This window comes from Salvelinus fontinalis, chromosome 5 (assembly GCF_029448725.1).
Source record: "Salvelinus fontinalis isolate EN_2023a chromosome 5, ASM2944872v1, whole genome shotgun sequence".
NCBI lineage: Eukaryota > Metazoa > Chordata > Actinopteri > Salmoniformes > Salmonidae > Salvelinus > Salvelinus fontinalis.
Window position 1 is genome coordinate 7,340,325 of NC_074669.1, and position 27,653 is coordinate 7,367,977.

The window sequence follows — 27,653 nt, forward strand, 5'->3', positions numbered from 1 at the left end:
TGCTTGGGAGTGGTCTGAGGGAGGGGTCTAATCGGAGGAGCCTAATGGATGGGATGTGTAACCTGAAAACGAGCAGCTATTGGCAGTGAGGAGGGAAAACTCTTTTTGTTATTGGTCTATTAACTTATATGTCCAAAAACTCCACCCAGACAAACAAACTGATACTTCAGGTGTTTTTTTCCAAACAGTTTTTACATGAAGTGCATTATCATAATTTTCACAATCACATTTTTGACTGCACTGTCCCTTTACTGATGATAGAAAAACATCTCCATGCATATAGCAGCACATAAGGTGTGCGAGTTTACTTTATAATAGCTTGTGGGGCTCACAGGAAGTCTCAGGCAAGGTAGTGTTGTTCTCTTTCTGTCTAGACAGGCCTAGCTGCAGGCACCGGAGGCTACAGACAAGGTTACTGTGGTGACCCACCTCACAGTGAAGGCCTTCACAGACTTGGCCGGTTGCCACTGACTCCCCTCGGATTACCTTTTATCTTGTCCTACTTCTACGACCTTTCATCTTGTCCTGCTCCTATGACCTTTCATCTTGTCCTACTCCTACGATTTTTCATCTTGTCCTACTCCCATGACCTTTCATCTTGTCCTGATCCCATGACCTTTCATCTTGTCCTGCTCCTATGACCTTTCCTCTTGTCCTACTCCTACGATTTTTCATCTTGTCCTACTCCCATGACCTTTCATCTTGTCCTGATCCTATGACCTTTTATCTTGTCCTGCTCCTATGACCTTTCATCTTGTCCTGATCCTATGACCTTTCATCTTGTCCTGCTCCTATGACCTTTCATCTTGTCCTGCTCCTATGACCTTTCATCTTGTCCTGCTCCTATGACCTTTCATCTTGTCCTGCTCCTATGACCTTTCATCTTGTCCTGATCCTATGACCTTTCATCTTGTCCTGATCCTATGACCTTTCATCTTGTCCTGATCCTATGACCTTTTATCTTGTCCTGATCCTATGACCTTTCATCTTGTCCTGATCCTATGACCTTTTATCTTGTCCTGCTCCTATGACCTTTTATCTTGTCCTGATCCTATGACCTTTTATCTTGTCCTACTCCTATAACTCACAGGGACAACTTCCTTGTTAAGCTTTTCAAGGTTGGACTGAGAGTTAGCAGAATTGAATCTACAGCTTTAAACAAATGTCTGGAAGTGAATACACCTGAAAGGGATTGTGTGTGTCCACCACAGTCCCTGTACGTGAATCAGTAGTCTGAGGTGTTTTATTTGAGGCCAGGATTTTATCTAATCAGCAGCAGATCCGCCTTATAGCACACTTGACATTTGAAGGTAATTTATGATTGAGCTGACATGTTCAGCGTTTACCGTGATTGCGGTATGTGTGAACACGAAACATTGCCTTTAAAATGTGCATAGCTGAAAAAGCTTGATTGGATTGAATCCCGGCTGTAGACAAGTAAAATGTATAATATTATTGTGGATGCTTATTGGAAATTGACTCCCACCTGTCCAACTCTCTCCTAGTGCTTCATTTGTAAATTGGGACCTGCCGGAACAAAAAGTGAGCTGAGAGGAGGTGAGCTGAGGTACCAGAATGCATTAAAAGAAAGAGGTTATAATAAAGCATTGCGTATGTATCTTTGTTTTTGCGTGCTGGCATAGAGCACTAGAGTAGAGGCGCATGCAGAAGTTGCACACAGGGATTATTTTTCTAAGCCTAGGGTCTGGGAAAAGACACACTTATTGTACAATACAAGGAGGAAATTATAGTCCTAAAAAAACATTCCAGTTTCACAGACTCACTCAATGATGCACAGCTCACTCACCGGCGATGGCCAATGCGCTCGTGCCGAAAGCCTATATCTTCCTTGTTTTACTTTGGCAAACAATGTCGTTCGCTCAATAGGCCTATTTGGAAGTTGATAACATATTTGGTAGCCTACAGACAGTTTAGTATTCTCTTTTCAGCAGAATCCAAAGCCTGTTTTGCATGTTGTTCACTGACAGATAAACGGTGTGTTCCCGGCGGTAGGAATGCGTTGTGATTGGGCAACACACAAAACACACAATAAGCTATTGATCCTCAGTGGCTAAATGATAAACCTATTCCTGGTGTAGATTTCTGAATGATTTAATTTATGCTGTGGCACCTCCAGCACCCTTCCCTATGATTCTATGAGGAAATAAGTTTAGAAAAAAAACCTCTAGACCACCTTTACACCACACACAGAGACACATACAAAGCTCTCCCTCACCCTCCATTTGGCAAATCTGACCATAATTTTATCCTCCTGATTCTTACTTACAAGCAAAAACTAAAGCAGGAAGTACCAGTGACTCACTCAATTCGGAAGTGGTCAGATGAAGCGGATGCTACGCTACAGGACTGTTTTGCTAGCACAGACTGGAATATGTTCCGGGATTCATCCCATGGCATTGAGGAGTATACCACCTCAGTCACCGGTTTCATCAATAAGTGTATCGACGACGTCGTCCCCACAGTGACCGTACGTACATATCCAAACCAGAAGACATGGATTACAGGCAACATCCGCACCGAGCTAAAGCGTAGAGCTGCTAACCTCTAACCTGGACACTTATAAGAAATCCCGCTATGCCCTCAGACAAACCATCACACAGGCAAAGTGTCAATACAGGACTAAGATTGAATCCTACTACACCGGCTCTGACGCTCGTCAAATGTGGCAGGGCTTGCAAACTATTAAGCACTACAAAGGAAAACCCAGCTGCGAGCTGCCCAGTGACGCAAGCCTACCAGACGAGCTAAATGCCTTTTATGCTCGCTTGGAGGCAAGCAACACTGAAGCATGCATGAGAGCACCAGCTGTTCCGGACGACTGTGTGATCACGCTATCCGTAGCCGATGTGAGCAAGATCTTTAAACAGGTCAACGTTCAGAGGGCCAGACGGATTACCAGGACGTGTACTGAGAGCATGCGCGGACTAACTGGCAAGTGACTTCACTGACATTTTCAACCATAGTCCCTATGCCCAAGAAAACGAAGGTAACCTCCCTAAATGACCACCACCCTGTAGCACTCACGTCAGGCTCACATCAACACCATTATCCCGGAAACCCTAGACCCACTCCAATTCGCATACCACCCCAACAGATCCACAGATGACGCAATCTCAATCACACTCCACACTGCCTTTTCCCACCTGGTCAAAAGGAACACTTATGTGAGAATGCTATTCATTGACCACAGCTCAGCATTCAACACCATAGTGCCCTCAAAGCTCATCACTAAGCTAAGGACCCTGGGACTAAACACTTACCCCTGCAACTGGATCCTGGACTTCCTGACGGGCCACCCCCAGGTGGTAAGGGTGGGCAACACAACATCTGTCACACTGATCCTCAACACTGGGGTCCCTCAGGGGTGCGTGCTCAGTCCCCTCCTGTGCTCCCTGTTCACCCACGACTGCGTGGCCAAGCACGACTCCAACACCATCATTACATTTGCTGATGACATAAAAGGGGTAGGCCTGATCCCCGACAATGATGAAACAGCCTATAGGGAGGAGGTCAGAGACCTGGCAATGTGGTTCCAGGACAACAACGTGTCCCCCAATGTGAGCAAGACAAAGGAGCTGATCTACAGGAAGAGGAGGGCCAAACAGCCCCCATTAACATTGTAGTATTGTAACATTGTAGTGGAGTGGGTTGAGAGTGTCTACATCACCAACAAACTATCATGGTCCAAATACACCAAGACAGTTGTAAAGAGGGCATGACAACACATTTCCCCTCTCAGTAGACTAAAAAGATTTGGCACGGGTCTCCAGATCCTCAAAAAGTTCTACAGCTGCACCATCGAGAGCATCATGACCGGTTGCGTCACCGCCTGGCGTCCAACCGTAAGACGCTGCAGAGGGTAGTGCGTACAGCCACGTACATCACTGGGGCTAAGCTTCCTGCCATCCGGGACCTATATACTAGACGATGTCAGAGGAAGGCCCAAAAAATTGTCAAAGACTCCAGTCATCCTAGTAATAGACTGTTCTCTCTGCTACCGCACGACAAGCGGTACCGGAGAGCCAAGTCTAGGTCCAAAAGGCTCCTTTACAGCTACTATCCCCTAGTCATAAGACTGCTGAACAATTAATAAAATGGTCATCAGGACTATTTACATTGACCCCCCCTTGTTTGTTATTGTCATTTTATTGTGTTACTTTTTATTAAATTTTTTACTTTAGTTTATTTAGTAAATATTTTCTGCATTGTTGGTTAAAGGCTTGTAAGTAAGCATTTCACGTTAACGTCTACATCTCTTGTAGTCGGTGCATGTGACAAATTACATTTGATTTGACTTGAAGTGCAATGCTGGACAGATGAGAGTTGCAGGCTCATGTTTTTCAGAGCAGAGAAAGGTAGAGGGATAATAGAAAGGGAGTTCTGTAAGAGATACAGACACGCATCTCACTCTCACCACAGCAATGGCCACGCATTGGTCTATACAGGTTTGAGCAAACCATAAACCTGGGCCAGCCCAACACAAATCAATTATTATAATATCGGGCACGTTTTCACATTATGTGTTTTAGGGGGCACGAGAATTACAGAGGAGGCAACTTGAATTAACTCTAATTTTATTATAATTTTTACATTGCAAACGGTGAAAATACATTTTCATACCTAGAGAGGTACTGACACTTGCCAAATGGGTTTCGCAACGAATCATTACGAAATTGAGGGGTTCCCCTGTTCCGGCAGGATCTGGCTCAAACTAAGCACTGCTATCTCTCATCAGATCAGATAAAGAAGGGAGGGAAGCTACGTTAGTCAGGCGTCACGCTGTTCTCTGAGGTTAACTTCCTGTTTCCTGTGTTATTGTTGACATCAGAAAGACGTCACACTGTTCTTTGAGGTTAACTTCCTGTGTTGTTATTGTTGACATCAGACAGACGTCACACTTTTCTCTGAGGTTAACTTCCTGTTTACTGTGTTGTTATTGTTGACATCAGACAGACATCACGCTGTTCTCTGAGGTTAACTTCCTGTTTCCTGTGTTGTTATTGTTGACATCAGACGTATGTCACGCTGTTCTCTGAGGTTAACTTCCTGTTTCCTGTGTTGTTATTGTTGACATCAGACGTATGTCACACTGTTCTCTGAGGTTAACTTCCTGTTTCCTGTGTTGTTGTGTTTGCTGTGTGCTGTAAGGCTGGGGCAGCCAGAGCTCCAAGGTGCACATCCACCACAGCACCTGGCTGCACTTCCCTGGTCACAACCTGCGCTGGCTCCTCACCTTCATCCTCCTCTTTGTCCTGGTCTGTGAGATTGCTGAGGGCATCGTCTCCGATGGGTGAGTCCATTTCCCCCTAATCCTCTACTGCAGTGGTTCTCAATCCTGGTCCTGGGGACATAAAGGGGGGAACATTTGTGTTTTTGCCCTAGCACTACACACATTATTCAAATCATCAAAGCCTTTTGATGAGTTGATCATTTGAATCAGCTGTGTAGTGTTAGGGTAAAAAAAAAAAAAATTCACCCCTTTAGGTCCCCAGGACCAGGATTGAGAACCAGTGCTCTCCTGGAACTATAGCCATGTTTGACGTACCCTTCCCAAAAACCTCCCCAGCACCTCCCCAGTACCTCATCAATACCTCCACAGTACCTCATCAATACCTCCCCAGTCCTCTTGGACTGACGAGTGAGGCCGGTTGGACGTCCTGTCAAATTCTCTAAAACGACGTTGGAGGCGGCTTATTGTAAAGCAATTAACATAACATTTTCTGGCAACAGCTCTGGTGGATGTTCCTGCAGTCAGCATGCCAATTGTACACTCCCTCAACTTGAGACATCTGTGGCATTGTGTTATGTGACAAAACTGCACATTTTAGAGAGACCTTTTATTGTCTCCAGCAAAAGGTGCACCTGTGGAATGATCATGCTGTTTAATAATCTTCTTGATATGCTACACCTGTCAGGTGGTTGGATTATTTTGGCAAAGGAGAAATACCGTAAACAAATTTGAGTCTGAATACTTTCTGAATGCACTTTGTGTTTAAACAGTTGGGCAAAAAAGTATTTAGTCAGCCACCAATTGTGCAAGTTCTCCCACTTAAAAAGATGAGAGGCCTGCAATTTTCATCATAGGTACACCTCAACTATGACAGACAAAATGAGAAAGAAAAATCCAGAAAATGACATTGTAGGATTTTTTATGAATTTATTTGCAAATTATGGTGGAAAATAAGTATTTGGTCAATAACAAAAGTTTATCTCAATACTTTGTTATATACCCTTTGTTGGCAATGACAGAGGTCAAACGTTTTCTGTAAGTCTTCACAAGATTTTCACACACTGTTGCTGGTATTTTGGCCCATTCCTCCATGCAGATCTTCTCTAGAGCAGTGATGTTTTGGGGCTGTTGCTGGGCAACACAGACTTTCAACTCCCTCCAAAGATTTTCTATGGGGTTGAGATCTGGAGACTGGCTAGGCCACTCCAGGACCTTGAAATGCTTCTTACGAAGCCACTCCTTCGTTGCCCGGGCGGTGTGTTTGGGATCATTGTCATGCTGAAAGACCCAGCCACGTTTAATCTTCAATGCCCATGCTGATGGAAGGAGGTTCACTCAAAATCTCACGATACATGGCCCCATTCATTCTTTCCTTTACACGGATCAGTCGTCCTGGTCCCTTTGCAGAAAAACAGCCCCAAAGCATGATGTTTCCACCCCCATGCTTCACAGTAGGTATGGTGTTCTTTGGATGCAACTCAGCATTCTTTGTCCTCCAAACACGACGAGTTGAGTTTTTACCAAAAAGTTATATTTTGGTTTCATCTGACCATATGACATTCTCCCAATCTTCTTCTGAATCATCCAAATGCTCTCTAGCAAACTTCAGACGGGCCTGGACATGTACTGGCTTAAGCAGGGGGACACGTCTGGCACTGCAGGATTTGAGTCCCTGGCGGCGTAGTGTGTTACTGATGGTAGGCTTTGTTACGTTGGTCCCAGCTCTCTGCAGGTCATTCACTAGGTCCCCCCGTGTGGTTCTGGGATTTTTGCTCACCATTCTTGTGATCATTTTGACCCCACGGAGTGAGATCTTGCTTGGAGCCCCAGATCGAGGGAGATTATCAGTGGTCTTGTATGTCTTCCATTTCCTAATAATTGCTCCCACAGTTGATTTCTTCAAACCAAGCTGCTTACCTATTGCAGATTCAGTCTTCCCAGCCTGGTGCAGGTCTACAATTTTGTTTCTGGTGTCCTTTGACAGCTATTTGGTCTTGGCCATAGTGGAGTTTGGAGTGTGACTGTTTGAGGTGGAGGACAGAGGAGCCTCTTAAAGAAGAAGTTACAGGTCTGTGAGAGCCAGAAATCTTGCTTGTTTGTAGGTGACCAAATACTTATTTTCCACCATAATTTACAAATAAATTAATTAAAAATCCTACAATGTCATTTTCTGGATTTTTTTTCTTCATTTTGTCTGTCATAGTTGAAGTGTACCTATGATGAAAATTACAGGCCTCTCTCATCTTTTTAAGTGGGAGAACTTGCACAATTGGTGGCTGACTAAATACTTTTTTGCCTCACTGTATGTGGACCCTACTACAGTTTAACCAGCTCAGCTCTAGACTACACCAGCATGACTAGTATCTATGTGGACCCTACTACAGTTTAACCAGCTCATATATATATATATATATATATATATATATATATATATATATATATATATACATATATATATATATATACATAGTTAAAGTTGGAAGTTTACATACACCTTAGCCAAATGCATTTAAACTCAGTTTTTCACAATTCTGACATTTAATCCTAGTAAAAACTCCACTTTTAGGTCAGTTAGGATCACCACTTTATTGTAAGAATGTGAAATGTCAGAATAATAGTAGAGAGAATAATTTCTTTCAGCTTTTATTTCTTTCATCACATTCCCAGTGGGTCAGACGTTTACATACATTCAATTAGTATTTGGTAGCATTGCGTTTAAATTGTTTAACTTGGGTCAAATGTTTTGGGTGGCCTTCCACAAGCTTCCCACAATAAGTTGGATGAATTTTGGCCCACTCCTCCTGACAGAACTGGTATATCTGAGTCAGGATTGTAGGCCTCCTTGCTCGCTGACACTTTTCAGTTCTGCCCACACGTTTTCTATAGGATTGAGGTCAGGGCTTTGTTATGGCCACTCCAATACCTTGACTTTGTTGTCCTTAAGCCATTTTACCACGACTTTGGAAGTATGCTTGGGGTCATTGTCCATTTGGAAGACCAAATTGCTACCAAGCTTTAACTTCGTGACTATTGTCTTGAGATATTGCTTCAATATATCCACATAATTTTCCTCCGTCATGATTCCATCTATTTTGTGAAGTGCACCAGTCCCTCCTGCAGCAAAGCACCCCCACAACATGATGCTGCCACCACCGTGCTTCACGGTTGGGATGGTGTTCTTCGGCTTGAAAGTCTCCCCCTTTTTCCTCCAAACATAATGGTGGTCATTATGGCCAAACAGTTCTATTTTTGTTTCATCAGATCAGAGGACATTTCTCCAAAAAGTACAATCTTTGTACTGTGCGGTTGCAAACCGTAGTCTGGCTTTTTTTATGGTGGTTTTGGAGCATTGGCATCTTCCTTGTTGAGCAACCTTTCTGGTTATGTTGATATAGTACTTGTTTTTCTGTTGATATAGATACTTTTGTACATGTTTGATTGATTGATTGATTGATTTGCACATTTCGCACCAAAGTACGTTCATCTCTAGGAGACAGAACGAGTCTCCTTTCTGAGCGGTATGACGGCTGCGTGGTCCCATGGTGTTTATACTTGCGTACTATTGTTTGTACAGATGAACGTGGTACCTTCAGGCGTATGGAAATTGCTCCCAAGTATGAATCAGACTTGTGGAGGTCTACAATCTTTTCTGAGGTCTTGGCTGATTTCTTTTGATTTCCCCATGATGTCAAGCAAAGAGGCACCAAGTTTGAAGGTAGGCCTTGAAATATATTCATAGGTACACCTCCAATTGACTCAAATGATGTCAATTAGCCAAACAGAAGCTTCTAAAGCCAAGACATAATTTTCTGGAATCTTCCAAGCTGTTTAAAGGGACAGTCAACTTAGTGTATGTAACTTCTGACCCACTGGAATTGAGATGCAGTGAATTATAAGTGAAATAATCTGTCTGTAAACAATTGTTGGAAAAATTACGTGTCATACACAAAGTAGATGTCCTATCCGACTTGCCAAAACTATAGTCTGTTAACTGTACATTTGTGGAGTGGTTGAATAACGAGTTTTAATGACTCCAACCTAAGTGTATGTAAACTTCCGACTTCAACTGTATATATATATATATATATATATATATATATATAATGGCCCGTATTTATTTTGTATATATATATATATATATATACTGTATATATAACCAATGTTTCCTGATCTTTCTTATATCTCTCAGATATAGGACAAACACTTCAGAACAAACTTCCTTTAGATTTTTTTTGGGGGGGGACCATCTGTCCCATGTACGGAATGTGTTCTTTAATGCGTTTGTATGGGCTAATAGCAGTAAGGTCAAATACAATTTTTCATCAAATATTTTTTGATATACAGTACAAGTCAAAAGTTTGGACAAACCTACTCATTCAAGGGTTTTCCTTAATTTTTACTATTTTCTACATGGTATAATAATAGTGAAGAAATCAAAACAATGAAATAACACATATGGAATCACGTAGTAACCAGAAAAATCCAAATATATTTTATATTTGAGATTCTTCAAAGTAGCCACTCTTTGCCTTTATGACAGCTTTGCACACTCTTGACATTCTCTCAACCAGCTTCATGAGGTAGTCACCTGGAATGCATTTCAATTAACAGGTGTGCCTTGTTAAAAGTTATTTTGTGTAATTTATTTACTTCTTAATGCGTTTGAGCCTATCAGTTGTCTTGTGACAAGGTAGGGTTGGTATACAGAAGATAGCACTATTTGGTAAAAGACCAAGTCCAAATAATGGAAAGTACAGCTCAAATAAGCAAAGAGAAATGACAGTACATCATTACTTTAAGAAATGAAGGTCAGTCAATACGGAAAATTTCAAGAACTTTGTGCAGTCGTGAAAAGCATCAACTGCTATGATGAAACTGGCTCTCATGAGAATCGCCACAGGAAAGGAAGACCCAAAGTTACCTCTGCTGCAGATAATAAATTAATTTAACTGCCCCTCAGATTGCAGCCCAAAAAAATGCATCACAAAGTTCAAGAAACAGACACATCTCAAAATCAACTGTTCAGAGGAGACTGTGTGAATCAGGCCTTCATGGTCGAATTGCTGCAAAGAAACCACTACTAAAGGACACCAATAAGAAGAAGAAGAGATTTGCTTGGTCCAAGAAACACGAGCAATGGATATTTGACCGGTGGAAATCTGTCCTTTGGTCTGATGAGCCCAAATTTGCCAAGAGTAAGTGGGAACTCCTTTCAGACTGTTGTAAAAGCATTCCTCGTGAAGCTGGTGGGAGAATGTCAAACAATGGGTTGTTTGTTATCCAACTGACTGTGTTATGTCCAATATTTTACCCAAATTTTAAACTTCTTAGGGCTAGAGGTCCCGCCAGCGGGACACCTGTCGACAACTTCTGGTGAAATTGGGGGGCCTTCAATTCAAATAAATAATCATAAAAATTATGGATATTAAACATTTAGGTACGTACAAGTGTCTTTTATCGGTTAAAAGCTTAAAGTCTTGTTCATCTAACTGCATTGTCCGATTTCCAATAGGCTTTACAGTGAAAGCATGCCATGCGATTGTTTGAGGACAGCTCCCCACATCAAAATATTTTTCAACCAGCACAGGCTTCATAAAATCACAAATAGCGATTAAATATTCACTTACGTTTTGAAAATATTCCTCTGATTTGCAATCCAAAGGATCCCAGCTACAACATGCATGGTTGTTTTGTTAGACAAAATCCTTCTTTATATCCCAAAAAGTCAGTTTAGTTGGCCCCATCGATTTGAGTAATCCACTCATTCAACATGCAGAGAAAGGAATCCAAAAAGCTACTGCTAAACTTTGTTAAAACAAATCAAAATACATTTCTATTTAATCGTCAGGTACCCTAAAATGTAATTAAACTATAATATTTCCTACGTAAAGAAGTATGTTCAATAGGAAAGCAAAATTAGCAGGTACGCACGCAGACTGATTTCCAACTCTGACTCCCAGTACTAAAACTCAAAATTCTTCCTTGTTTGGGAAGAAACAAGCCTGAAACCTTGAATAAAGACTGTTGACATCTAGTGGAAGCTATAGGAATTGCAATCTGGGAGCTGGATTTGAATATGACCCTATACGTTCCATTGGAGAAAAGAAACACTTTTCTGGTTGGTTGTTCTTTGGATTTTCTCCTACCATATCAATTGTGTTATAGTCTCATACATTATTTTAACATTTCTACAAACTGCAAAGTGTTTTTTATCCAATGGTACCAATTATATGCATATCCTTTCTACTTGGCCTGAGTGACAGGCCGTTTACTTTGGGCACGTCAGTCAGACAGGAAGTGGAGAGAAATAGACCCTAGCCTGAACTCAGCATTTGTTTTGTGTGTACAGTCCCCATACAGTCCCCTACAGTCTACTACACAGGATTATTATTGTCTGTGGAATTGAATTGAATGGAAGAGCTCTCCTGCTGCTCTCCAGTCTTTCACTCCAAAATACCATTCACTATCACACAATGCCTGATTGTAGCTATTATATGGCATTGTTGTATGACATATTAAAGCTACAACCAAGTTGTGTATAGAATGATTTTAAACGCACCGATTGCGATGTGTGTGTGTGTGTGTGTGTGTTCGTGTGTGTGTGTGTGTGTGTGTGTGTGTGTACGCATGTGCACATGTGTGTTCTCCCAGGTTCACCCAGTCCCTCCACCTGCACCTGTACATGCCTGCAGGCCTGGCCTTCATGGCTGGGATCACCTCCATCATCTACTACCACAACATAGAGACCTCCAACTTCCCCAAGCTACTGCTAGGTAAGGCTCCTTAAAACTTACCTCCAACTTCCCCAAGCTACTGCTAGTTAAGGCTCCTTAAAACTTACCTCCAACTTCCCCAAGCTACTGCTAGGTAAGGCTCCTTAAAACTTACCTCCAACTTCCCCAAGCTACTGCTAGGTAAGGCTCCTTAAAACTTACCTCCAACTTCCCCAAGCTACTGCTAGGTAAGGCTCCTTAAAACTTACCTCCAACTTCCCCAAGCTACTGCTAGGTAAGGCTCCTTAAAACTTACCTCCAACTTCCCCAAGCTACTGCAAGGTAAGGCTCCTTAAAACTTACCTCCAACTTCCCCAAGCTACTGCTAGTTAAGGCTCCTTAAAACTTACCTCCAACTTCTCCAAGCTAGTGCTAGGTAAGGCTCCTTAAAACTTACCTCCAACTTCCCCAAGCTACTGCAAGGTAAGGCTCCTTAAAACTTACCTCCAACTTCCCCAAGCTACTGCAAGGTAAGGCTCCTTTAAACTTACCTCCAACTTCCCCAAGCTACTGCTAGTTAAGGCTCCTTAAAACTTACCTTCAACTTCCCCAAGCTACTGCTAGGTAAGGCTCCTTAAAACTTACCCCCAACTTCCCCAAGCTACTGCTAGGTAAGGCTCCTTTAAACTTACCTCCAACTTCCCTAAGCTACTGCTAGTTAAGGCTCCTTAAAACTTACCTCCAACTCCCCCAAGCTACTGCTAGTTAAGGCTCCTTAAAACTTACCTCCAACTTCCCCAAGCTACTGCTAGGCAGGGCTCCTTAAAACTTACCTCCAACTTCCCTAAGCTACTGCTAGGTAAGGCTCCTTAAAACTTACCTCCAACTTCCCCATTCTACTGCAAGGTAAGGCTCCTTAAAACTTACCTCCAACTTCCCCAAGCTACTGCTAGGTAAGGCTCCTTAAAACTTACCTCCAACTTCCCCAAGCTACTGCTAGGTAAGGCTCCTCAAAACTTACCTCCAACTTCCCCAAGCTACTGCAAGGTAAGGCTCCTTAAAACTTACCTCCAACTTCCCCAAGCTACTGCTAGTTAAGGCTCCTTAAAACTTACCTCCAACTTCTCCAAGCTACTGCTAGGTAAGGCTCCTTAAAACTTACCTCCAACTTCCCCAAGCTACTGCAAGGTAAGGCTCCTTAAAACTTACCTCCAACTTCCCCAAGCTACTGCAAGGTAAGGCTCCTTTAAACTTACCTCCAACTTCCCCAAGCTACTGCTAGTTAAGGCTCCTTAAAACTTACCTCCAACTTCCCCAAGCTACTGCTAGGTAAGGCTCCTTAAAACTTACCTCCAACTTCCCCAAGCTACTGCTAGGTAAGGCTCCTTAAAACTTACCTCCAACTTCCCTAAGCTACTGCTAGTTAAGGCTCCTTAAAACTTACCTCCAACTTCCCCAAGCTACTGATAGTTAAGGCTCCTTAAAACTTACCTCCAACTTCCCCAAGCTACTGCTAGGCAGGGCTCCTTAAAACTTACCTCCAACTTCCCCAAGCTACTGCTAGTTAAGGCTCCTTAAAACTTACCTCCAACTTCTCCAAGCTACTGCTAGGTAAGGCTCCTTAAAACTTACCTCCAACTTCCCCAAGCTACTGCAAGGTAAGGCTCCTTAAAACTTACCTCCAACTTCCCCAAGCTACTGCAAGGTAAGGCTCCTTTAAACTTACCTCCAACTTCCCCAAGCTACTGCTAGTTAAGGCTCCTTAAAACTTACCTTCAACTTCCCCAAGCTACTGCTAGGTAAGGCTCCTTAAAACTTACCTCCAACTTCCCCAAGCTACTGCTAGGTAAGGCTCCTTAAAACTTACCTCCAACTTCCCTAAGCTACTGCTAGTTAAGGCTCCTTAAAACTTACCTCCAACTTCCCCAAGCTACTGCTAGTTAAGGCTCCTTAAAACTTACCTCCAACTTCCCCAAGCTACTGCTAGGCAGGGCTCCTTAAAACTTACCTCCAACTTCCCTAAGCTACTGCTAGTTAAGGCTCCTTAAAACTTACCTCCAACTTCCCCATTCTACTGCAAGGTAAGGCTCCTTAAAACTTACCTCCAACTTCCCTAAGCTACTGCTAGGTAAGGCTCCTTAAAACTTACCTCCAACTTCCCCATGCTACTGCTAGGTAAGGCTCCTTAAAACATACCTCCAACTTCCCCAAGCTACTGCTAGACAGGGCTCCTTAATTGTTCTCGAAGCACTTTTCAGTGCACTGTAACAAATTGCTGTAAATTTACAGCAAAACTTTCACAGTTAGCTACGGTACTGTAAAGAGCAATGCATTATGGGAGCTCAATGGTGTTCCACTACGCTGCTATACAACTGTATTACCTGTTTTGCTTTATATTTACAGTGGCATACTGTCAACTATGGTTCATTGTGGGAAAATGTTGTAGGTGGCGAAAGAATCTCTGGATGATGAACATATTTTGAGGCATGCCTTGTAAGTGGCTATAGTTGTTGCACCCGTTAGTAAGAATGCTGAACATGTGATAGTGCCCTAACAATTTACACCACTGATTTAAAATAGAGGTTGAATATAACGTTGTGTTGGTTTGTAGTGATGGGTATTCTGGCTCTTTTCAGTGAGCCGTCTTGTTTGGCTCCCAAATGGCTCTTTAAAAAAAATATGTTTTGTCTTTTTTCAGGTCAAACCGTTTGCGATAGTTTGACTATGATTGGTGTTAAAACAATTCTAATTAAATTATTAAATGAAATACTCTACCTTAACCACAATGTATTTAAAAATGCATTGGTTTGTTATGAAAAAGAATGCTATGAAATATTTGTATTTAAAGTATAACTTTTGAATGTATATAAACAAAGTGCATATAAATGTAACAATTCAAAACTAATACAATCTGTACAAAACTGCAGCATCCATTTTTATTTTTTATATATTTTTTTACCTTTATTTAACTAGGCAAGTCAGTTAAGAACAAATTCTTATTTTCAATGACGGCCTAGGAACAGTGGGTTAACTGCCTGTTCAGGGGCAGAACGACAGATTTGTACCTTGTCAGCTCGGGGATTTGAACTTGCAACCTTCCGGTTACTAGTCCAACGCTCTAACCACTAGGCTACCCTGCCGCCCCAACGCTCTAACCACTAGGCTACCCTGCCGCCCCAGGGTAGCCTATTGCCATGTTATAACCAGCAGCACACAGCAATGCTGACCATATTTAGCTTTTATGAGATTTGCATTCAGAAATGCAAGCTGCCTCACTTTCGAGGGTCTGATTCGGTTTCTTCTCTCAGTAATTATTTGTCCCGTTATCGAGAAGACCCTCTCAGAGGAAACAGATGTGGCCACTATGCAGAGTCTCCCTGTCATGACTTTAGTAAGCCGTGGGTAGACAGAGGCCTTGTTCTTCCACCAGCTCAGAGGACCTGCAGATCTTTGGAGGGGCTCCTCCAAATAGGATCGGACCTCCATTATGGCATCTGCTGAGGGATGCATTACTGCTGGTGCTTCTGCTCCATCTGATCCCTCTTCTTCCTGTTGCCCTGGTGTCTGAGCCAGCTGACTACTGGGGCTGTCCCTCCCTGCTGCTGAGGTTATTTTTTGAAGAGTCTCATCAATTTACTCTGGCATCACTGAAGGCTAGCTTCTTAAACCTGGGGTCAAGTGCAGCGGTTTCTGATAGCACGTGATTATATTCCATTCTGTGGAACTTTCTGTCCATTGATGAACATAGGGTGTCCATCAACTCTGTCACATGTCCTGTGGTTACATTTGCTTCTCTCTGGCGGTTGGATGTGATTTGCTGCAGACCCTTACACAGGAGTATCATTTTTGAGGCTCTCACAGCTGAAAAGAGAGAACAGTAACTTATTAGTTCAGGTTCATATTTTGTCTACTGATACTACATTATCATCTACTGCTCATATACATATATAATACTGGATTAAATAATGATGTAGTAATAACTGCTTACTGTACCTCTCTCCACTGATCTCCACAGTGACCTGCTCAAAGGGTTCCAGGACTCTGCACACTTCCTCCACCTCTCATTCCTCTTGGGTCAGAGCATAAACAGGTGCATTGACAATGGCCAGGGTAGAGATGATGGCATTCTTTGACTCAAGAAACCGCTTCAATGTATAAAATGTTGAATTCCACCTTGTAGTGCAGTCTTGTTTAGGCCACAGTGGGCTTCATCACCTTCAGAGCATATCTTACAATCAGGTTGATTGTATGGGCAAGACATGAATGATGGGTCCATTTTAAAATTTTCATGGCTTTGGTTATGTTAGCTGCATTGTCGCTAACACAATAGACCACTTTTCCATCTACTTGCCATTCTCTGGCCACTCTCAACAGTTCCTCTGCCATGTTCTCTGAGGTGTATCTGTCGCTGGACTCAAAGCAGTCCAGAAGACAGCTAGACTTCAAAAAAATCTTCAATGAAGTGACATGTAACCGACATGCAAGAAGTGGTTACCCTTGATGTCCAGCAGTCGGTGGTAAGGCAAACTGCAGTAGCTTTTTGGACTCTTTCTCGCACTGAACCCTGTGTGCTCTCGTACAGTTGTGGAATAAGTGATTTTGAAAGGGTTTTCCTGCTTGGAATTGTGTACATTGGATTTAGACAATTGCTATAATTTCCAAAACCTCTGTCCTCCATGATCACAAGGGTGCGTGTTCAGCCCCCTCCTGTACTCCCTGTTCACCCATGACTGCGTGGCCACGCATTTCTTCAACCCAATCATCAAGTTTGCAGACGACACAACAGTTGTAGGCCTGACTACCAAAAATGACGAGACAGCCTACAGGGAGGAGGTGAGGGACCTGAAGGAGCGGTGCCAGGAAAATAACCTCTCCCTCAACGTCAACAAAACGACAGAGCTGATCGTGGACTTCAGGAAACAGCAGAGAAAGCACACACCTATCCACATTCACAGGACCGCAGTGGAGAAGGTGAAAAGCTTCAAGTTCCTCGGCATACACATTATCGACAATCTGAAATGGTCCACCCACACAGTGTGGCTGGAGAAATTTCCTAACAAGATCCTAACAAACTTTTACAGATGCACAATTGAGAGCATTATGTCGGGCTGTATCACCGCCTGGTACGGCAGTTGCACTGCCTGCAACTGCAGGGCTCTCCAGAGGGTGGTGCAATCTAACCAACGCATCACCAGGGGCACACTGCCTGCCCTCCAGGACACCTAGAGCACCCGATGTTACAGGAAGGCCAAAAAGATCATCAAGGACATCAGCCACCCGAGCCACGGACTGTACACCCCAGTACCATCCAGAAGGCGAGGTCAGTACAGGTGCGTCAAAGCTGGGACCGAGAGACTGAAAAACAGCTTCGATCTCAAGGTCATCAGACTGTTAAATAGCCATCACTAGTCGGCTACCACCCGATTACTTAACCCTGCACCTTAGAGGCTGCTGAGCTACAATATATACATAGGCATGGAATCACTGGTCACTTCAATAATGGAACACTAGTCACTTTAATAAAGTTTTCATACTGTATTCTATTCTACTGTATTTTAGTCAATGCCACTCCGACATTGCTTGTCCTAATATATATTTCTTAACTCCATTCTTTTACATTAGATTTGGGTGTATTGTTGTGAATTGTTAGATATTACTGCTTGGTCCTTGGTTGGTGGGTTATTCTGTCACGCTCTTCTTTGGGAGAAAGAGAGGAGGACCAAAACGCAGCGTGATGTGAATCCATTCTTCTAATTTATTAAACGAAGAACACTTAAACACACTATACAAACTTACAAAACAACAAAACGAACGAGACGCTATAATACTAAAGTGCAGACACAAGCAGCCAACGTATAGACATAGACAATAACCCACAACCCACAATACCAAACAGGCTACCTAAATATGGTTCCCAATCAGAGACAACGCAAAACACCTGTCTCTGATTGAGAACCATATCAGGCCAAACATAGAAATAGACAAACCAGACAAACAACATAGAATGCCCACACAGATCACACCCTGACCAACCAAAACATAATACATACAAAGCAAACTCTGGTCAGGGCGTGACAACTGCACTGTTCAAGCTAGGAACACAAGCATTTCGCTACACCCGCAATAACATCTGCTGAATATGTGTAAGTGACCAATACAATAACATTTGATTGATTTTGATAATGAGCTTCAAAGTATTTAAATTTTGATTAAATTTGGAGTTGTTTGGGGGCAGAGCAGTAGCGATGTGTGGGTAAAATCACTGGGGAAGCCAAGCCAAGGAAAAAAAGCCATATTACAACCTATGTCTTGTGATAATTGTGTTGATTAACCGATAAATTGTTTGTTCATATGCCTTGACACCGTGATACAGTTGAAGTCGGAAGTTTACATACACCTTAGCCAAGTACATTTCAACTCAGTTTTTCCAATTCCTGACATTTAATCCCAGTAAAAATTCCCTGTCTTAGGTCAATTAGGATCACCACTTTATTTTAAGAATGTGAAATGTCAGAATAATAGTAGAGAGAATTATTTATTTCAGCTTTTATTTCATTCATCACATTCCCAGTGGGTCAGAAGTTTACATACACTCAAATAGTATTTGGTAGCATTGCCTCTAAATTGAACTTCTCTGGGATATGTGGGACGCTAACGTCCCACTTGGCCAAAAGAGCAGAGCGCCAAATACATTACTATAAAAATTCAAATAAATTACTATAAAAATCAGACTTTCATTAAATCACGCATGAAAGATACCAAATTAAAGCTACACTGGTTGTGAATCCAGCCAACAAGTCTGATTTCAAAAAGGATTTACGGCGAAAGCACACCAAACGATTATGTTAGGTCAGTACATAGCCACAGAAAAACACAGCCATTTTTCCAGCCAAAGAGAGTAACAAAAAGCAGAAATAGAGATAAAATAAATCACTAACCTTTGATGATCTTCATCAGATGACACTCATAGGACTTCATGTTACACAATACATGTATGTTTTGTTCGGTAAAGTTCATATTTATATCCAAATATCTGAGTTTAGGTGGGACGCTACTGTCTCACTTGGCCAAAAGCCAGAGAAAATGCAGAGCGCCATATTCAAATAAATTACAATAAAAATCAAACTTTTATTAAATCACACATGAAAGATACCAAATTAAAGCTACACTGGTTGTGAATCCAGCCAACATGTCAGAATTCAAATAGGCTTTTCGGCGAAAGCAAACAAGGCTATTATCTGAGGATAGCACCATAGTAAACAGAGAGAGAATCATATTTCAACCCTGCAGGCGCGACACAAAATGCAGATATAAAAATATAATTCATGCCTTACCTTTGACGAGCTTCTGTTGTTGGTACTCCAATATGTCCCGTAAACATCACAAATGGTCCTTTTGTTCGATTAATTCCGTCGATATATATCCAAAATTTCAATTTATTTGGCGTGTTTGATCCAGAAAAACACTGGTTCCAACTTGTGAAACGTGACTACAAAATATCTCAAAAGTTACCTGTAAACTTTGCCAAAACATTTCAAACTACTTTTGTATACAACTATTTTTTTAACGTAAATAATCAATAAAATTGAATACGGGATGATCTGTGTTCAATACAGGATTAAAACAGACTGTAGCTAGCCTTCTGGTCATGCGCCTCTAAGAAACAGGACGCAACAAGTGACCCTGATTCAAAATGGCCGTACTTCTTCATTACACATTGGAAAAACCTTCAACCAATTTCTAAAGACTGTTGACATCCAGTGGAAGCGGTAGGAACTGCAAGAAGGTCAATTAGAAATCTGTATTCCCAATGAAAATCCATTGAAAAGAGAGTGACCTCTTCTGAATGGTTTGTCCTCGGGGTTTCGCCTGCTAAATAAGTTCTGTTATACTCACAGACATGATTCAAACAGTTTAAGAAACTTCAGAGTGTTTTCTATCCAAATCCATTAACAATATGCATATCTTATCTTCTGGGGATGAGTAGCTGGCAGTTGAATTTGGGTATGTTTTTCATCCAAACGTGAAAATGCTGCCCCCTATCCTAGAGAAGTTAAAACTTCTCTTGGGTAAGTGAGACGTTAGCGTCCCAACACTTCAACAGCCAGTGAAACTGCTGGGCGCCAAATTCAAATACAGAAATACTCATTGTAAAAATTCAGAAAACAAAACATATTTTACATAGGTTTAAAGATGAAGTTCTTGTGAATCCAACCACGGTGTCAGATTTTTAAAATGCTTTACGGCGAAAGCATATCTTACGATTATTTGAGAACGTAGCCCACTAGACAAATCATTACAAACAGTAACCAGCCAAGTAGAAGAGTTACACAAGTCAGAAATAGAGATAAAATGAATCCCTTACCTTTGATGATCTTCATATGGTTGCACTCAGCATTAATTTACTCAATAAATGTTCCTTTTGTTCGATAAAGTGTCTTTATATCCAAAAACCTCAGTTTTGTTTGCACGCTTTCTTCAGTAATCCACAGGCTAAAACGCAGTCAAAACAGGCAGACAAAAAAATCCAAATTGTATCCGTAAAGTTCATAGAAACATGTCAAACGATGTTTATATTCAATCATCAGTTTGTTTTTAGCCTAAATAATATATAATATTTCAACCGGACAATAACGTCGTCAATTTAAAAGGTAAACAAGAAAGGTACTCTCTCGGTCTCGCGCATGAAAAAGCTCTGTGACACTTTAGGGTCCACTCATTCAGACTGCTCGTACTTCCTCATTTTTCAGAATACACGCCTGAAACAATTTCTAAAGACTGTTGACATCTAGTGGAAGGCATATGAACTGCAATTTGAGTCCTAAGTCAATGGATACTGTAATGGCATTGAATAGAAAACTACAAAACCAAAAAAGGATTTTTCTCAAGTTTTCGCCTGCCAAATCAGTTCTGTTATACTCACAGACACTAATTTAACAGTTTTGGAAACTTTAGAGTGTTTTCTATCCAAATCTACCAGGTGTATGCATATCATATCTTCTGGGCCCGAGAAGCAGGCAGTTTAATTTGGGCATGGATTTCATCCAAAATTCCGAATGCTGTGCCCTACCCTAGAGAAGTTAACTTGGGTCAAACGTTTCAGGTAGCCTTCCACAAGCTTTCCACAATAAGTTGGGTGAATTTTGGCCCATTCCTCCTGACAGAGCTGGTGTAACCGAGTCAGGTTTGTAGGCCTCCTTGTTCGCACACGCTTTTTCAGCTCTGTCCACAAATGTTCTATAGGATTGAGGTCAGGGCTTTGTGATGGCCACTCCAATACCTTGAATTTGTTGTCCTTAAGCCATTTTGCCGCAACTTTGGAAGTATGCTTGGTGTCATTGTCCATTTGGAAGACCAATTTGCGACCAAGCTTTGACTTCCTGACTGATGTCTTGAGATGTTGCTTCAATATATGCACATAATTTTCCTCCCTCATGATTCCATCTATTTTGTGAAGTGCACCAGTCCCTCCTGCAGCAAAGCACCCCCACAACATGATGCTGCCACCACCTGTCACGTTCTGACCATAGTTCTTGTGTGTTTTGCTTGTTTTAGTGTTGGTCAGGACGTGAGCTGGGTGGGCATTCTATGTTGTTTGTCTGTTTCTATGTTTGGCCTAATATGGTTCTCAATCAGAGGCAGATGTTTTGTGTTGTCTCTGATTGGGAATCATATATAGGTGGCTTGTTTTGTGTTGGGATTTTGTGGGTGGTTGTTTCCTGTCTCTGTGTTTTCTCTGCACCAGCTAGGACTGTATCGGTTTGCCACTTTTTGTTATTTTGTATTTGTAAGTGTTCTCTGTTTATCGTTTAATTAAACATGTTGAGCACTGACTACGCTGCGTGTTGGTCCGATCCCTGCTACACCTCCTCTTCAGACGAAGAGGAGGAAGGCTGCCGTTACACCACCGTGCTTCACGGTTAGGATGGTGTTCTTCGGCTTGCAAGCCTCCCCCTTTTAACTCCAAAAATAATGATGGTCATTTTGGCCAAACAGTTCTATTTTTGTTTCATCAGACCAGAGGACATTTCTCCAAAAAGTACGATCTTTGTCCCCTGGTGCAGTTGCAAACCGTAGTCTGGCTTTTTTATGGCGGTTTTAAAGCTTTGGCTTCTACATGTTTTACTGTTGATATAGATATTTTTGTACCTGCATCTTCTGCTGTTGTTCTGGGATTTATTTGCACTTTTTGCACCAAAGTACATTAGTCTCTAGGAGACAGAACGCGTCTCCTTCCTGAGCGGTATGACGGCTGCGTGTTCCCATGGTGTTTCTACTATTGTTTGTACAGATGAACGTGGTACCTTCAGGCATTTGGAAATTGCTCCCAAGGATGAAGCAGACTTGTGGAGGTCTTGGATGATTTATTTTGCTTTTCCCATGATGTCAAGAAAAGAGGCCCTGAGTTTGAAGGTAGACCTTGAAATACATCCACAGGTACACCTCTAATTGACTCAAATGATGTCAATTAGCCTATCAGAAGCTTCTAAAGCCATGACATAATTTTCTTGAATTTTCCAAGCTGTTTAAAGGCACAGTCAACTTAGTGCATGTAAACTTCTGACCCACTGGAATTGTGATACCGTGAATTATAAGTGAAATAATCTGTAAATAATTGTTGGAAAAATTACTTGTCATGCACAAAGTAGATGTCCTAACCGACTTGCCAAAATTATAGTTTGTTAGCAAGAAATGTGTGGAGTGGTTGAAAATGAGTTTTAATGACTCCCCCCGAAGTGTATGTAAACTTCCGACTTCAACTGTATATAGGCCTAAGTCTGAGACAATAAGAAGACACAGTAGGAGAATAAATTCAGTCACACTTTTGTTTCATCACAAAACCGGACTTCACCAGACATCTGTCACAAAACATATTGCATCTAACAAACAGTTACATGACCTACAGCATGGTCAAGAAAGTTAATATTCTCAACATTTTTGAACTACTAAACAAATATTGATTTAGAACCATGGAGAGTTACTGCAAGTTGCAAAGAAAACAGGAGTTGGCTCCACTATTCCAGCAACGTTTTAACTTCAACATCATCTAATCACCTATGCTTAGTCTACTACAGCGACAACTGAAAGATACCACAAACTATTTAGTCCCATCAACGTAAGATAAATATGTTGTGGCTGTCCATGGTACTGATATCCATGTGTGTGTGTGTGTGTGTGTGTGTGTGTGTGTGTGTGTGTGTGTGTGCGCATGCTTGCAAGTAGAACAAAAGTTAACTCACCCTACTTTTAGGGACATGGCAGCAATGCCGTCCTTCTCTTTCATGTTGCCTGAATGGTCTATGAATCTGTTATACAGTACACGCTTTTAGTTTTTGTTGTCCTAGGCTACCTGGCTAAAATGCTTGCTCACTAGTCTAACTGCCTTTCATGGGCAACAATGTGCCAGGCTTACTACATCTAGCTACATGTTGAACGTTCCATCCTCCAAGCCAGGGGCACCAATGTATACATTTATGGTTGGATCAAAATCAACATTATTATTATTATATTATTATCATTTTTAATATTATAATATAATATAATATTATTATTATTATAATCATTGGCCAGTATGGAGAATTAAGTAAAACCACAAGTCGAAAATCCCTATCTCCATCCATGGCTAATTTAGGGAAGGGACAATTTTAGCTAGCTAGCCACCGGAGTACAACAACACAACTAGATGCAACAATTACATTTTTTCTCTCAATGACGTCTGGATTGTGGTGATGTGATTGGTGTGAAGCCAAATCCAAACTGTCTTCCATTGACATCATTTTTTTTTTATGTGCTAGGACCATTCACAGCTGAGCTCGCTCAGTTTATTTAGCTCAACTCTGATTGACTATTATTCAAAAAATGTAAATTATCAAGGGAAGCCAAATGCTTGCTGGATCCCCTTGCATTCAATACTATGAGCAGCAACAATGTCATACTCTTTTTGACCAGACAGCATCAAATAGTTAGACTACACAGACAGAGGGGTGCTTTTTCTTTCGCTGGGATGCTTTCTCCGTTGAGATACATTCAGCCTCTTGCAAATTGAAGGACATTTCTGAAACACAGAGCGACGAAAGATACATTATTTAGTATTTTGTTTTATTTGTTTATTTTGTGGAATTTTTTTGTGGAAGCCTGGCTTCCTTGGCAGCCATGAATACACACCACTGGGGAAGAGGTCATTAGAATAATACCCAGCAGACTGCTTTGCAAGTGTTCCGTTTTACATTTACATTTTGGTCATTTAAAGCTGACGCTCTTATCTAGAACAACTTACAGTCAGTGTATTAACCTAAGGTAAACAAGAATATGCCACAGTCATAGCAAATAAAAATATTCTGTTACCGTTAATGAAAATGTTGTAGTTAAGCGAGCTACTTGCAAGTATGTATAAAGAAATAACTATATAAATATTGCCTGTAATTTACTGAAAAAATTACATGTTTGATAGTGTTTGTTTATGTGTACAGTGTGTATGCATACTGTGGGTGTGTGCATAAAGCGTGCGTGTGTGTGCATGTATGCATAAAGTGTGCGTGTGTGCGTGCGTTTATGCATAAAGTGTGTGCGTGTGTGCATAAAGTGTGTGTGTGTGTGTGTGCATGTATGCATAAAGTGTGCGTGTGTGCGTGCGTTTATGCATAAAGTGTGTGCGTGTGTGCATAAAGTGTGTGTGTGTGTGTGTGCATGTATGCATAAAGTGTGTGCGTGTGCATGTGTGCGTGCAAACTATGGCAGAATGGTCACCACACTTTAATGCACAGTTCACCTCACACACCTCACATGGACTTAACATGAAAACGTCCATCTTCAACTGCTGAGGTCTGCCTCTGCAGTGCAAAGAAGCACAGGTTGTAGAAGAGATGCCCAATTACTGTGTGGTCGAGAGCAACCTCTTGCTTTACTGAATGGTGGATAAACCTTGTATGACTCACTGCAGCCTTGCTGGCCCCGAAGTCCTTCTAAGCACAATCAATGAGCAATTCAATGATGTACTATAAGTGGTTTCGTCTAAACCAGGGATGGGCAGCTGGTGGGGGGAACTCAGTGGGGGTCTCAACTTAATGTTGAGAAATAGAATAGTAGAATACACAAGGTGCAATTTTGAAATGTGGTTGTGCATCCACAGTTTTTTTTCTTGTTATGTCTGTCAATGACAGTCACTCAGTTAGCCCATGTCAGTAAAAAAACATTGATTGGTAAATTAGTCTAGCCAGCTATCTAAACTTGTAGTAATTACCAACCATTGATTTTGTTACTCACTGTCACTCAGATATCATATTCAAAACTGCAAACATTGGCAAAATGAGTAGAATTGCAGGAAATTAGCTGTAAAATTGCTAAATCTTCTCTCCTTCCAATGGCAAAATGTGTAGATTTGCAGCGAACATGCTTTAAAACTTCTAATTGTTCTCTCCACTGTCAAGATGGGGCCGCAAAAATATTTTGCTCGAAAATTGCTCGAAAATGCACAAAATTTCACTTAGGTCCGCCAAAAGGCTAGGGCCGGCTCTGACTGCATGTGTCAGAATGGATAAGAAGACCTGCAAACCACTCATGATTTTCAGATATTTCAGATAATGCCTATGGTCTAAACCATAGGCAGTACAAATTAACTGTTAATCCAGATGTACGGTTCATTATGTTGCGATGGCTTTTGATCTATAGGTCAGATTGAATGGCTATTAATTATACTGCAGTTCGAGGTAGACAAACAATGTAGTAGAATATTCTATGTGTGTCCGCTGAGCAGGAGTCAGAGATATGATTTGTGTAAACACTGTATACTTGTATATATTCCAAACCGATGTTAGGTTGAAATGGGGTAGTTTTTTCCCAATACTGTGTACTGTAGTTATCCTCGTAAATAATTTGTATTGAATAAGTAGTGATACAAATGACAGCTGAGAATATTCAAGGTCCTGCACAGTCAGCATCATGTTTTTATGACATTTGATGATATTCAGTGAAACCAGATCAAAGTAGAACGGCCAAAGTATGAAAAATAACTCATAAAAGTACTGGTCCCCTCACCTGTGTCAAAAACTTGGATTCAGACGGCGGGATTATAAGGGCTTTTGTGACATTACAAAACCACTCTAATTTTAATAATACACCAATGGTAACTTCTTATTCTCTTACCAAATTTAGTACCGCCTTGTAAGCAACATCACAAAAGGCGTGTTCGCAGAGGGGCGTGGGTAACCTAGCTAGCTAGGTAGCTAGTCTACTGGTGCCAAAATTTGACTGCAGCGCATCAACAAAAATAATTATATGTTTCCCCTATTCATCTAAGGCAGGGGTCTCCAACAGGTCTACTGCAAGCTAGCAGTAGCTTGCAGCCCACCTATGAGTAGCTCGTGAAACAATTCTGAAAGTACATGCAATTTTCACGTGTTCAACCGAAAAACTGTCATAATAAAATCTCACATCTAATCAATGCAACTTTGACATTATCCCACCCCCGGCCACTATTGGCTTAAAAAGCCAAAACGAACTGCCAATTCATTTCTAGCAATATTGCCTCTGTCTGTCTGTGTGGTGCGTGTATTTGTCCATCACTCAATGTGTAGCCAGTTGATATGATAACCCTCTTGTGGGTTGACAGAAATACTTTTACCAAAACCTTCTCCATTAAATGTTAACTGCAAAGTAGGCTTACCTGGCAGAAGTATATCTATTATTTGTTATTTGCAAACTTTGCCATGAAATGAGCAGCAGCAGTACAGAACTGTCCCTAGACCAGTACATTGGACTGCACATTCCTCACTCGTTTGATTCGCAATTAAAGGGCCAGATGTGCAACTCAAGGGGAATTATACAAAAATATCAAACGTGTTCGTTTTCTTCCAGACCTAAACAAATTCAAATGTGATTTAATCATTGACATGGACTCAGAACATTGTTGTTTCGCTATGAACAATTGTAATTTTGAGAGTGAAAAACATAACAAAAATCTAAAACCAGGAAAAATATAGCAGAGAACCATAATTTTGGAAAATATAAAACAGAACATGTGGGGGGTAAAATTGCAGATTTTGTAGAGCCCCCTTAGAGTTGTTAATTATTTTACCAGGCATATTGACAGAAAACAGAGTGCACTACTTTCTCTTGTACACCAAGGACCTGGGGAAGAGTTGCAGGGGAGGGGAGAGAAGAAGAATGTGCCTATTTGAAAACTAGAAAAAAAATGAGTAGCTGACAACATGTTTCATTTTTTTAAAGTAGCTCTCATGCTAGAAGAGGTTGGAGACTCCTGATCTAAGGCCAATATATTTATAGGTTTCCTCTTTCATCTGTGACTGATATTAGCTAGTTACTGGCTAGTTGGTCTTCAGCCAGCATGGAACAAAAGGGGGGAGGGTTATTAAAAACTCTGACGCAGTTGTCATGAAGAGATATGCCAAACGGAAAATGTATACAAAATTCTTGACATTGTTTATAGTCATGGTTTATGAATAATTTCTGTCAGTCTGGCTCTGTCTTTGGATTGGATGTTGTTTGAGGTGCTTTGTGTTTCATTTGCTTGAGATTATCTTACTGCAACGCTGCTTCCATGTAGCTTGACATAGGGGGAGAGAAAATGGTTAGTGTTTAAAATGCAGGCCATGTTTCTGTTATGAACATCTGCAGAATTCATGGGGGAGCTAAGGAAAATTACACCAAATACCAGAATGCTCAGCATACTC

The 27,653-nt window shown here is 41.3% G+C and overlaps 1 protein-coding gene across 3 annotated transcripts in view; it reads left to right on the forward strand.

The window, feature by feature from the left end:
* LOC129855013 (ATP-binding cassette sub-family C member 8-like) overlaps window positions 1-27,653 on the forward strand; it is a 156,257-nt gene that overhangs the window by 16,499 nt on the left and 112,105 nt on the right. For 2 of the 3 annotated variants that reach the window (XM_055922243.1, XM_055922244.1), the window contains exons 3-4: window positions 5,170-5,311; window positions 11,903-12,024. In XM_055922243.1, the coding sequence (XP_055778218.1) occupies window positions 5,170-5,311; window positions 11,903-12,024 (264 nt within the window). The remainder of the gene's footprint in view (window positions 1-5,169; window positions 5,312-11,902; window positions 12,025-27,653) is intronic. The other variant, XM_055922245.1, reaches the window with a different exon arrangement.